This window comes from Scyliorhinus torazame, chromosome 11 (genome assembly GCF_047496885.1).
Source record: "Scyliorhinus torazame isolate Kashiwa2021f chromosome 11, sScyTor2.1, whole genome shotgun sequence".
In the NCBI taxonomy this organism is placed as follows: Eukaryota; Metazoa; Chordata; class Chondrichthyes; order Carcharhiniformes; family Scyliorhinidae; genus Scyliorhinus; species Scyliorhinus torazame.
Window position 1 is genome coordinate 120863557 of NC_092717.1, and position 12362 is coordinate 120875918.

At 48.2% G+C, this 12362-nt stretch overlaps 1 protein-coding gene across 3 annotated transcripts in view; it reads right to left on the minus strand.

Moving 5' to 3' along the window:
• The window catches only part of chd7 (chromodomain helicase DNA binding protein 7), a 378323-nt gene that overhangs the window by 58967 nt on the left and 306994 nt on the right, over window positions 1-12362 (minus strand). For all 3 annotated transcript variants that reach the window (XM_072467710.1, XM_072467709.1, XM_072467711.1), the window contains exons 25-28: window positions 9958-10061; window positions 1424-1553; window positions 1240-1312; window positions 904-961 (exon numbers count right to left, since the gene is read on the minus strand). In XM_072467710.1, the coding sequence (XP_072323811.1) occupies window positions 904-961; window positions 1240-1312; window positions 1424-1553; window positions 9958-10061 (365 nt within the window). The remainder of the gene's footprint in view (window positions 1-903; window positions 962-1239; window positions 1313-1423; window positions 1554-9957; window positions 10062-12362) is intronic.

Consider the following 12362-nt stretch of genomic DNA (forward strand, 5'->3'; position numbering starts at 1 on the left):
CTCCCCATGTTTGCATGGATTTCCTCCGGGAGCTTCGGTTTCCTCCCATAGTGCAAAGATGTGCAGGTCAGGTGGATTGGCCACACTATTCTGGCTTGGGTCACTGACTGTGCGGAGTTTGCACATTCTCCGTGTTTGCATAGCTTTCCCCCAGGTGCTCCGGTTTCTTCCCACAAATCTCGAAAGACGTGCTTTTAGGTAATTTGGACATTCAGAATTCTCCCTCTATGTACCCAAACAGGCACTGGAATGTGGCGACTAGGGGCTTTTCACAGTACCTTCATTGCAGTGTTAATGTAAGCATACTTGTGACGATAAAGATTATTATAAATTGCCTCTTAATTGGAAAAAAACACATCAAAGTACCCCACTGTCTTGCAAACTGGTGCTAGCGCCCTTGCCTCTTCAGTGTGAGGGTTTGTGGTTACTGGAATTTTGTCTATCAAGGGGTTAAGGTGACAATCGAAGTCACCACATGTAAGAGAATTAGTCGACGCAAAGTCAGAAATGTCTAAGACGACTTCGTAACAGTGAGGGGAATGATTTGGAGGACCATACATTATGTAACAATCCCATGACAATCACTTAACGACCCCCTTGTTCTTCGCTTACCTTCCCCAATTCCAGTTGTGCCAGCGGCACCACATTTCCAACATAACATATTTTTCTCGAATACGAGGCCCGCCTGTACCATTGCAGGATCCAGTTAACAATTCTTTAATTCCAAAACGGAAAACACGCAAAAGTTTGTGATGACACCACGCAGAACAATACTTTTCACTGTACCTCGGTACACGTGACAATAAACAAATCCATCTAAGGGGATGTTTTTCAACGCATAGGAGGACGAGTAAGGCTATTTACTACCACCATTCCTTCATTACACTCAAAACAAAATCTTACCTGAGTTCTCAGCATCCATACATTCTTCCTTGTCATCTTGTGGAGAATTCTCAAATTCCTGAAAAGGATGATGCATTAATGTCTTTCGTACATTTTCTTCTTCTAGCTTGTACATTAGTTTTCAAACATTTATGGCAATGCATAACGTCTCAATTTTGAAGCAGTCCTTTCAAAATATCAATTACTAGTTATTAGTTGGTACTGTCCACACATCAACACAAAGAAAATGCAAACTAGAATGCAATACCCAATTATGAATTTAAATCAAAATCACAAATTGTGTAACAGGAGTTGTAGCTTCCATCAATATAATTTTGTAGGGATCCCATGACTTACATCCATTTCATCTTTAAATGGAATTCTGCCTGGTTTATATTCCGGATCTTCATCCTCTCTGTCAAAATCAGCACTGAAAGAACAATTTAAATTAAAAGTCATACTCTTGGTGATGCCATTTATTGAATGGGGGGTGATTGCGCATGGAAAGAACATTCAGATTGAACTCAAAAGCACAACTTACCCATCACTAACATCTGCCAGCACATCTGTTCCCCTCTGTTCTGCAGCCATAGCCTTTGCATCAGGCATTCCCACCCGTTCCAGGAAGCAGAATAAAGGATCTGCCCTTATGGAATTATATTTTTCATATCCTATTCAGAAGAATCAATTATTTCTTCATTTGTACATTTTAACCGGTGAGCATAATTTCATTCAGATCACCAAGTTTTAATTTCACAATGCAACATTGCTATTGATCTGGATATGAACGAATGCATTATAAAAATGGAATTCACACATCGTGGAAGTTATGGAACTGAAAACCAGATCAACTGAACAATTATTTGCTCAGTAAATTTACTGTAGAGTGACTATACTTTACACAACTCCGTACAGGAGATTATCAAAGTTTAGACATTTACTTGAATCTATTTATCTTTCACAAGATGACTTAATACAAAATCAACCTGAAAAAATTAATTCGCATTTAATAGTTCACAGAAAGGATAAAGCTTAATAACAGGAGAGTAAAAATGTATTTGTAAAACTTAAGGAAAATTCAACAGTCAATAAAATTAGTCTTTTAGAGTTTTGGGTTAATCACAACCATTCCATTAATACAGAAAATAAAGAATGACAAGTCCCAGTAATAACTGAGAAAATGATCGTCAGACTGGACTCAGTTCAGTTGCGTCCATAAGCACCACTGCCTCAGTCAACCAAGACTACATAATTCAATTAGGTTTTGCACTGTGACACATTATTCTTAAGTACTCTTGAGCCTCAAGCCAAATTGTAATCATGAAAGGTTTTATAAGCCATCATTCTACCCCCCTTAGTCAGGACACACACCAGAGAATTCCACTATGACCTCTAGTGAATTTGGATTATGATTAGAAACTGCTCTTTGTATACATCATGGCTGTTCCACATCCCAGTGGCTCACAGTTAACAAGACAGTATTCCACAACAGGGGACGGAAAAGTCTCAGTGCTGACATTTGTGAAATACTACTTGGAAAAAAGCCCAGGAGGCACTTATACAGATTAATAGCAGAGGTTAAGCTACCATTCACTCTAACAGAGGCTGGTAGAGAAGCAGCACATGTGGAGCAGTGGTGGGAGCCGAGATAGGTGCAGTTTATTAAAATAAACTGAAACCTGAAATGTTTGAATTTTCAATTAATGAGATACTCACTTTCAAAATAAATTTTATAAAGTGGTGCGGTAAGTAATCTTCATTACAGTCGTTTCAAAAAGTGTACTGCACTGCACCCTAGTAATCCAATGAGCGTTTCAACAGAAACAATAAAATGCCCAACTTGCAATAAAGACTTTTGTTATCAAAAATACTTCTAGAGTTGCTTAGATGGATTACATTAGGAACTCAAGCCCAAGTTCCTTAGTGTCTGTTAACTATATTAATGAAGGAAGGGTATTGGAAGGGAGTGACGGGAGTGATTTCGCGGGTGGTGAAGGCCCGGGTCAAACCAGGCTGGGGGTTAGCTCTATTTGGAGTTGCGGAAGAGCCGGGAGTGCAGGAGGCGAAAGAGGCCGACGTTGTGGCCTTTGCGTCCCTAGTAGCCCGGCGCAGGATCCTACTCATGTGGAAGGAGGCGAAACCCCCCGGACTGGAGGCCTGGGTGAATGATATGGCGGGGTTCATTAAACTGGAGCAGATAAAGTTTGCCCTGAGAGGATCGGCTCAAGGGTTCACCAGGCGGTGGCAGCCATTTCTCGACTACCTAGGGGAACGTTAGAGGGAAGACAGATGACCAGCAGCAGCAACCCAGGGGGAGGGGGGGGGGTTTAGTTTAGGTCAAAGATAAAGGGGTTTTGTTACTTGTGTATTGTTTAAAATTTCTGTATTGTTATTGTTGCGTTTGCTTTGTAAGAGGGGAAAAATTGTTGTTTGGGAAAAAATTTTCAATAAAACATTTATAAAAAAAAAACTATATTAGTGAAGAAATCTTTGATCCTTAAATCCAATTTTGTATATTTTACAATAAATGGCATTAATAGAAGAGGAATTGTACCACAAAACTGTGCACATTTTTTCACTAATCATTGTTTTCTACGTCAGGAAAAAGTTCTACAGGAACCCAAAATGCTCGCTGTCCTTTTATTTGGTTCTAAACATAGATGTTGGGCATTCTCAATCTATTTCAATATCATGCTGTAACTTCCAAGTCCATTCTGTCCTTATCCCGACATCCACAATGTACATCCTGCACTGTGTTAGTTGCTGGACAGTGATCAACAATAGATATCCTGGCTAACATTTCTCCTCTACCACCCAAAATATGTTCCCAGAGCTTCCGGGTGTGGCTATGCAGAGCGAAGTCGCATGTTCGGTAGCTCCCGCTTGGAACAGACTTTTGGGCTCTTTACAGGGCCCCCAACGGAATTTTTTCGACATTTCCCAGTGTGGGAAGAAGACTGCAACATTCCCCCGACAGTGTCCCCCAGGAATGGTATGTCTCTTGGTTACCAGACCCGGCAGAAACAGTATAAGATTTGGTTGTAACTGCTGGAAACACAAAAGCCTCTTCCAGCATGCAGGTGGGGGAAGAGCAAGCTTAAAGGTTGCAAGCGGACTTGAGGGCCTTTATTAAAGGTGAATTCTAGCAGCAGAAGGAACAACTGTGAAAAGATCTACCAAGGCCATTGAAGAAGCGGGGACGAGGCTTCCGGTGGCGGCCAGGGAGGAGTAGGTCACGCATTCGGCAGTTCCCATCTGGAATGGACTCTCAGACCTTTTTCAGGAGTTTCCACAGACTTTTTGGGGCAGATTGGTGAAGCAAACACTGCCAAAAGGATTCCCTCTCGAGACTTCCAGTTGCGGCTATGCGGAGCTAAGTCGCACATTCGGCGGCTCCTGCAAAAACGGACTTTTGGGCTCTTTTCAGGACCCCCACAGGCACTTTTACGACGTTTCCCGGTGTGGGAAAGGGGTTAATAATAGCTCCCCGTCAGTATATGGCTTTAACTAGGAGCGGGGGACAGAAAAGGTGGTGGTAGACCCGAAGAATGGAGGGAAGAAGGACAAAATGGCGGCGGGCGAAGACCAGGCAGCGTGGAGGCAGTGGGCGGAGGAGCAATAGGAGGATATCCAGCGCTGCCTCAGAGAGATTAAAACGGACCTGCTAGAGCCGATGAAGGCTTCTATTGATAAGCTGCTGGAGACACAGACGGCCCAGGGGGTGGCAATCAGAGAGGCTTGACAAAAGATCTCTGACAATGAGGACGTGATCTTAGGCCTGGCGGTAAAGGTGGAGGCGCACCACAAGAAATGGCAGGAGCGGTTCGAGGAGATGGAGAATCGGTCGAAGCGGAAGAATCTGTGGATTCTGGGCATCTCGGAGGGGCTGAAGGGGCCTATGTGGTCACCATGTTAAACTCGCTGATGGGAGCGGGGTCCTTCCAGGGGCCCCTGGAGCTGGAAGGGGCCCATAGAGTGCTGGTGAGGAGGCCCAAGGCTAACGAGCCTCCGCGGGCGGTGCTGGTGCGGTTTCATCGGTTCGTCGACCGGGTGTGTGCGCTCAGGTGGGCCAAGAAGGAGAGGAGCAACAGGTGGGAGAACGCACAGGTTTGAATATACCAGGACTGGGGTGCGGAGGTGGCGAAGAGGAGGGCCGGGTACAATCGAGCGAAGGCGGTGCTGCACAGGAAGGGGGTGAAGTTTGGCATGTTGCAGCCGGCGCGACTGTGGGTCACCTACAAGGACCGGCACCATTATTTTGAGTCTACGGAGGAGGTGTGGCCCTTTGTTCAGGCCGAGAAGCTGGACACAGACTGAGGGTCGGAATGGGCGATTGGGGACTGCGATGGATATGTTATGCCTATTTTTGGTTCGGGGGGTGGGGGGCCCTTTGCATTGTTTTGGGTTTCTTTTTCTCTGTGTTTTTCTCTCGCGGGTTGGGGAGGGTGGATGGGGCAGGTTGGGCACTGTTTTGGTTGGTGGCGGGGCCGGGTAGGTGGAGTGCGCGGGCTTTTTCCCCGCGCCGAAGACTGAAGGGGGGGGGGGTGCCGGGGTGGGGAAGCAAGGATTGCTTCCCGCGCTTAGAACGGAGGGTGAGGGGGAGAGCCTGTGGATGGGGAGCAGGAGAGGAGGGTGTGCCACACAATGGGAGGAGTCGAAGGGGAGGCGGGAGTGGCCGGGGTCAGGAGTCAGCTGACTTGCGGAAGTGCAATGGGGGGAGTAAACCAGCTAGGATGGGTCCTAGCCCGGGGGGGGGGGGGGGCCGAGTTGCTGCTGCTAAGGTCAGGGAGGAGCTGGAGCGAGTTGGGGTGGGGTCGAGACGGGGGTATGCCGCTGTGGGGAACGGGCCGGGTGTGGGGTGCGGGCGCATGGCTGGCCGAGGAGGGGTCATGGCTAGTCGGCGGGGGAGGGGGGCGGGTAGCCCCCTGATTCGGCTGATAACCTGGAATGTAAGGGGACTGAATGGGCCGGCTAAGCGGGCTCGCGTGTTCGCGCATCTGAAGGGGCTCAAGGCGGATGTGGTTATGCTCCAGGAGACACACCTGAAGGTGGCAGGCCAGGTAAGACTGAGGAAAGTGTGGGTAGGTCAGGTGCTTCACTCGGGGCTAGATGCCAAAAATCGAGGGGTGGCGATCTTGGTGGGAAAGAAGGTGTCATTCGAGGCGTCGAGCATTGTGGCAGATAATGGCGGTAGGTACACAATGGTAAGTGGTAAGTTGCAGGGAGAGAGGGTGGTACTGGTCAATGTGTATGCTCTGAACTGGGACGATGCGGGTTTTATGCGGCGTATGTTGGGTCGGATCCCAGACTTGGAAGTGGGGAGCCTGATAATGGGGGGAGACTTTAACACGGTGTTGGATCCGGCACTGGATCGCTCCAGGTCTAGGACAGGCTGGAAGCCGGCGGCGGCTGGAGTGCTGAGGGGATTTATGGACCAAATGGGAGGGGTGGACCCTTGGAGATTTGCAAGGCCGGGGGCAAGGGAATTTTCATTCTTCTCACATGTCCATAAGGCTTATTCTCGAATTGACTTTTTCATTGAGTAGGGCGCTGATAGCGAGAGTAGAGGATACAGAGTATTCGGCAATAGCCATTTCGGACCACGCCCCGCATTGGGTGGACTTGGAGATGGGGGAGGAGAAGGACCAGCGCCCGCTGTGGCGCTTGGAGGTGGGGATGTTGGCGGACGAGGAGGTGAGCGAGCGTGTCCGAGGAAGTATAGAGAGGTACTTGGAGACCAACGACAACGGGGAGGTCCGAGTGGGGATGGTATGGAAGGCACTGAAGGCGGTGGTGAGGGGAGAGCTGATCTCCATTAGGGCCCACAAGGAGCGGGCGGGGGGGGGGAGCCTGAGGAAGGATTGTTGAGGAAGAGGTGTGAATTCGACCTGGTGACCACCAGGAAGGCGGAGGTGCAGAGGAGGAAGGCCCAGGGGGCGGTCGACGAGTATGGGGAAAAGGCAAGCCGGATGCTGGCGCATCAGCTTCGGAAGCGGGACGCAGCTAGGGAGAGCGGGGGAGTTAAGGACAGGGGAGGGAGCGTGGTGCGGAGTGGGGTTGGCATCAATGGGGTCTTCAGGGACTTTTACGAGGAATTGTACCGATCTGAACTCCCACGGGAGGGGAGGGAGGGATGGGCTGCTTCCTGGACTAATTGAGGTTTCAAAAGGTGGAAGAGGGACTGGTAGCGGGACTGTGGGCCCCGATTGGGCTGGAGGAGCTGATCAAAGGGATAGGAAGCATACAGGAGGGGAAGGCACCGGGGCCGGACGGTTTCCCGGTCGAGTTCTATAAAAAATACATGGACCTGTTGGGCCCGCTGTTAGTTAGGACCTTTAATGAGGCAAGGGAGGGGGGGGGCTTTACCCCCGATGACGTCTCGGGCGCTGATCTCCTTGATCCTGAAGCGGGACAAGGATCCCCTGCAATGTGGGTCTTACAGACTGATTTCCTTGCTAAATGTAGATACCAAGGTGCTGGCGAATGTCTTAGCCACGAGGATTGAGGATTGTGTGCCGCAGATCATCCATGAAGACCAGGCGGGGTTTGTGAAGGGGAGACAGTTGAACGCGAATGTGCAGATGCTTTTGAACGTTATCATGATGCCGGCGAGGGAGGGCGAGGCGGAGGTAGTGGTGGCGATGGACGCTGAGAAAGCCTTCGATCGGGTAGAATGGGGGTACCTGTGGGAGGTGCTGAAGAGGTTCGGGTTTGGCGAGGGGTTTGTCAGGTGGGTTAGGCTGTTGTGTGAGGTCCCGATGGCGAGTGTCGCCACAAATAGGAGGAGGTCCGAGGACTTTCGGTTGCACCGAGGGACGAGACAGGGGTGTCCCCTTTCCCCCCTGCTCTTCGCACTGGCGATTGAACCCCTGGCTATGGCACTGAGTGTCGAGGAACTGGAGGGGGTCGGTGCGGGGTGGGGAGGAGCATAGTGTGTCGCTTTATGCGGACGACCTGCTGCTGTATGTGGCGGACCCGGTAGGAGGAATGCCAGAGGTAATGAGGATCCTTAGGGAATTCGGGGACTTTTCGGGGTACAAGCTCAATATGGGGGAGAGCGAGCTGTTCGTAGTTCAGCTAGGGGACCAGAGAGGGGGATTGGCGAGCTCCCACTAAAAATGGCGGAGAGGAGCTTCAGATATCTGGGGGTCCAGGTGGCCAGGAGCTGGAGGGCCCTGCATAGGCTTAACTTTACAAGGCTGGTTGAGCATATGGAGGAGGAGTTCAAGAGGTGGGACGTGTTGCTGCTGTCCTTGGCAGGAAGGGTGCAGTCAATCAAAATGACGGTGCTCCCAAGGTTTTTGTTCCTGTTCCAGTGCCTCCCAGTGTTTATCCCGAAGGCTTTTTTCAGGCGGGTTAACAGGAGTATAATGGGGTTTGTGTGGGCGCAAGGGACTCGGGGGTGAGAAGGGTGTTCCTGGAGCGGAGTAGAGATAGGGGGGGGACTGGCGCTGCCCAACCTCTGTGGGTACTACTGGGCCGCCAATGCGGCGACGGTGCGCAAGTGGGTGATGGAGGGGGAGGGGGCTGCATGGAAGAGGCTGGAGATGGCGTCTTGTGTGGGTACGAGTCTGGGGGCGCTGGCAACGGTGCCGCTGCCGCTCCCTCCAGGGAGGTATACCACGAGCCCGGTGGTGGTGGCGGCCCTCAAAATGTGGGGGCAGTGGAGGCGGCATAGGGGGGGTAAGTTGGGGCCTCAGCGTGGACCCCATTACGGGGGAACAGGAAGAACAGGTGGAGGGTTTTCGGGGTGGCACAGGGCAGGGATACGAAAGTTGGGGGACCTGTTTGTGGATGGGAAGTTCGTGAGCTTGTGTGAGCTGGAGGAGAAATACGGGCTCCCCGGGGAACACCTTCAGGTACTTACAGGTAAGGGCGTTTGCCAGACGGCAGGTGGTGGAATTCCCGCGGCTACGGCCACACACACTACAGGACAGGGTGCTCTCGGGGGGGGCGGGCGGGCGTGGGGAAGATCTCGGAAACTTACCAGGTGATGCAGGAGGAGGAGGAGGAGGCCTCGGTGGTGGAGTTGAAAGGCAAGTGGGAGGAGGAGTTGGGAGAGGAGATCGAAGAGGGGACGTGGGCAGATACCCTAGGGAGGGTGAACTCTTCCTCTTCGTGCGCGAGGCTCAGCCTCATACAGTTTAAGGTGCTGCACAGGGCACACATGACCGGGTCAAGGATGAGCTGGTTCTTTGGGGGTGAGGACAGGTGTGTTAGGTGCTCAAGGAGCCCAGCAAACCATACCCATATGTTCTGGGCATGCCCAGCGCTGGAGGAATTTTGGAAGGGCGTAGCGAGGACGGTGTCGAGGGTGGTAGGATCCAGGGTCAAACCGGGCAGGAGGCTCGCAATATTTGGGGTGGCAGAGGAGCCGGGAGTGCAGGAGGCGAAAGAGGCCGGAATTCTGGCCTTTGCGTCCCTGGTAGCCCGGCGAAGGATTCTCCTTCAGTGGAAAGATGCGAGGCCCCCAAGCGTGGAATCCTGGATCAGCAATATGGCAGGGTTCATTAAATTGGAGAGGGTGAAATTCGCCTTGAGAGGGTCGGTACAAGGGTTCTTTAGGCGGTGGCAACCGTTCTTAGACTTTCTGGCAGAATGATAAGACATTGGCCAATGGCAGCAGCAGCTTGGGGGGGGGGGGGGGGTTACTTAATTTTTGTTTATGGTATTTACACTGGAGGGTCTGAGGGGGTGTATACACCCTGTTGTGTTAAGTCGGGGTGTTGATGTTAATTTATTATTTATGTATTGGGGGGGGGGGGGGGGGGGGGAAAGAGAGGGGTTTGGGGAGTTGCTTTTTTAGATTGTGTTTTGTACTTAACCCTGTTGGGTTCTTTATTCTTTCTCATTTTGTTACTGATATTTTATGAAAATCTTTAATAAAAATTATTTTAAAAAAAAATGTGTTCCCACAATCACTCTAGTTGCAGTCGCATTACATGCTGCATACTTTGCACTGTAATTCAGAATTGCAAAGTTTTGTGGATCTGTACTACATTAAAGTAGTTACCCACTGAGTTACCCAGCACCCATAACAGTATATTAACAAAGCTTATAGCAGCAATTGCATACCATGTTTGAACACGCCGACGAGAAGACATTTATCAGCTTCCCTGTCCCACCAATCCGTAGGAAGTTCAGCATGGTCAATTTCTGGGATCCAGATATCTATATCACTAAACAAAACAAATATTTAAAAACTAGCTCCAAGTAAATGAACGATGCTGCTCAAAAACAAAATTAAACGACGTCCAACAAAAGTAATTGATTCTCCCCCCAAAATTTGACATGGGAATCTGTGCAAGGACTCGTATAAAATGAAGTTCAAACAGTCATTTATTCAATTCGAAATCTTTAAAAAACTGTGCCAATGGATCCATTTTTAAGCAATTCCATATCACGAAAAGGCCCGCTTGTTTCTGGTAAGATTTCTTCCACTATTCATTCTTGTGGAATACATGCCACCTTATAAATGTGAAGAAAATAATTATGAGATTAGGCAATGTTTCACTGATTAGATTTAGATTTCTAAAATTCGTATTATTTAAAAATCAAGTTCCTAACCCAATTTTGTAAAACCGCACCTTGTTTCCGAAACACCTATTTTCTAAAATAAATCCTGTAGTTAATTAGGCGAAATACTCATGGAATTTGGTTAATAAGCTTGAACTGTCAAAATTACATCAAAACAAACATGCCCCACCTCCAACCACATCTTCCACTCCCCTATGTTAGTTATCTCATCACAATTTCATGTCATGTGATTGATCCAGGGAATCAATTTCAATTAGAACACAGATGGGTAGAAATTTCTTCATTTTAAAGGGTTGTGAATCTTTGGAATTCTCTACCTCCGAGGATGGTACATTACTGAATATATTTAAGGCTAAGACAGACAGATTTTTGGTATCTCGGGGAATCAAGGGATATTGGGAGCATGTCCAAAACTCTTAATTTATTTATTTTTTGTACTTATTTATGCTCCTGTCCTCCTCCCAATTTAGTTTAAGCCTTCTCCAACTACACCAGTGAACTTCCCTGTGAGGATACTGGTCCCATTGGTCCTCTTGATTGGTGCCCCCTGCCTAAGAACCGATACCAAGGCCCGCACAAGCCTCCCCGAACAGGTGACTAGGGGCTTTTCACAGTAACTTCATTGAAGCCTACTCGTGACAATAAGCAATTTTCATTTCAATGAATCTGAAGCCTTCTCTCCGGCAACATGTTTTGAGCCATGCACTGACCTTTCCCATCTCAACTTTCGTTAGAATGTGGCACTTGTGGTATTCTGTACTTTACAATTCTAGAAATGAACCCCAGTGCTTTGCTTGCATATTTGTGGAATTATTAGCTTGTATTGCTACATTTAGTAATTTATCTGTACCCCAGGATTCCTCCGCTCCTCTACTCTATTTAAACATTTAATTCCGAAACAGTATGTAACCTCTTTATTTTTTCCTACCAAAATATATCATCTGGCACTTACATATATTGATTTTCGTTTGCTGTCTTTCTGTATTTTGTTGCAATCCTCCTCTGTGTTAATTATGCCTCCCAATTTGGTGTCATCCCACGTTTTACCTTATGTGAATTAGAGGCCATCCAAAACTACCGCTAAACTTGCAACAATTCCCTTTTGCATACTTACATGTGTCCGCAATGACCCATTTTGGCTTCTGGTCAAGTAACACATCTATTTTAAAATTCTTGTCATTGCTTTCAAATCTGTCCATAACCTCACCTATTACTACCTATGTAATCTCCTCTAGCTCCATAACAATCAAATATTTGCACTCTTCTAATTCTGGCATCTTGATCACCCCCAATTTTAATCTTTCTACCACTGGCAGCTGCACCTTCAGCTGCTTAAGCCCCAAGTCCTAGAAATCCTTCTTGAAGCTCTTCCCCTCTCTACTGGTCTTTCCTTCTTTAGGACTCCTCGGTTTCCAACACAACAGTGACCACACTACAGCCAGTGAAGCTGAAAAGTGTTTTGGGATATCCTGAGGTCATGAAAGGTACTATAACCAATGCAAGTCTTTCTTTTTCTTCACAACCTACCTCTTTGGCCAAGCTTTTGGACATCTGCCCCACTATAATTCTGTGCTGAATGTTACTTTACAACAGCCCGTGAAGTACCTTGGAATATTATTGCATTCAACATGTTATATGAATATATATGATGAAGAGGATTAACTAAGTAGATGGAGAAAGAATGCTTCCTCTTGTGGGCAATCTAGAATTAGGGGCCATAGTTTTCAGGATAAGAGGCAGCAGATTTAAAACACAAATGAGGAGAAATTACTTCTCTCAAAGTGACGTAAATCTGTGGAATTCACTACCCCAGAGTACAGTGGATGCTGCGACATTGAGTAAATTTGAGGAGATAGACTTATTTTAAATTAATGGGTTGAAGGGTTATGGAGAATGAGAAGGAAAATGGAGTTGAGGCAGAGATGAGATCGGCCATGATTGTA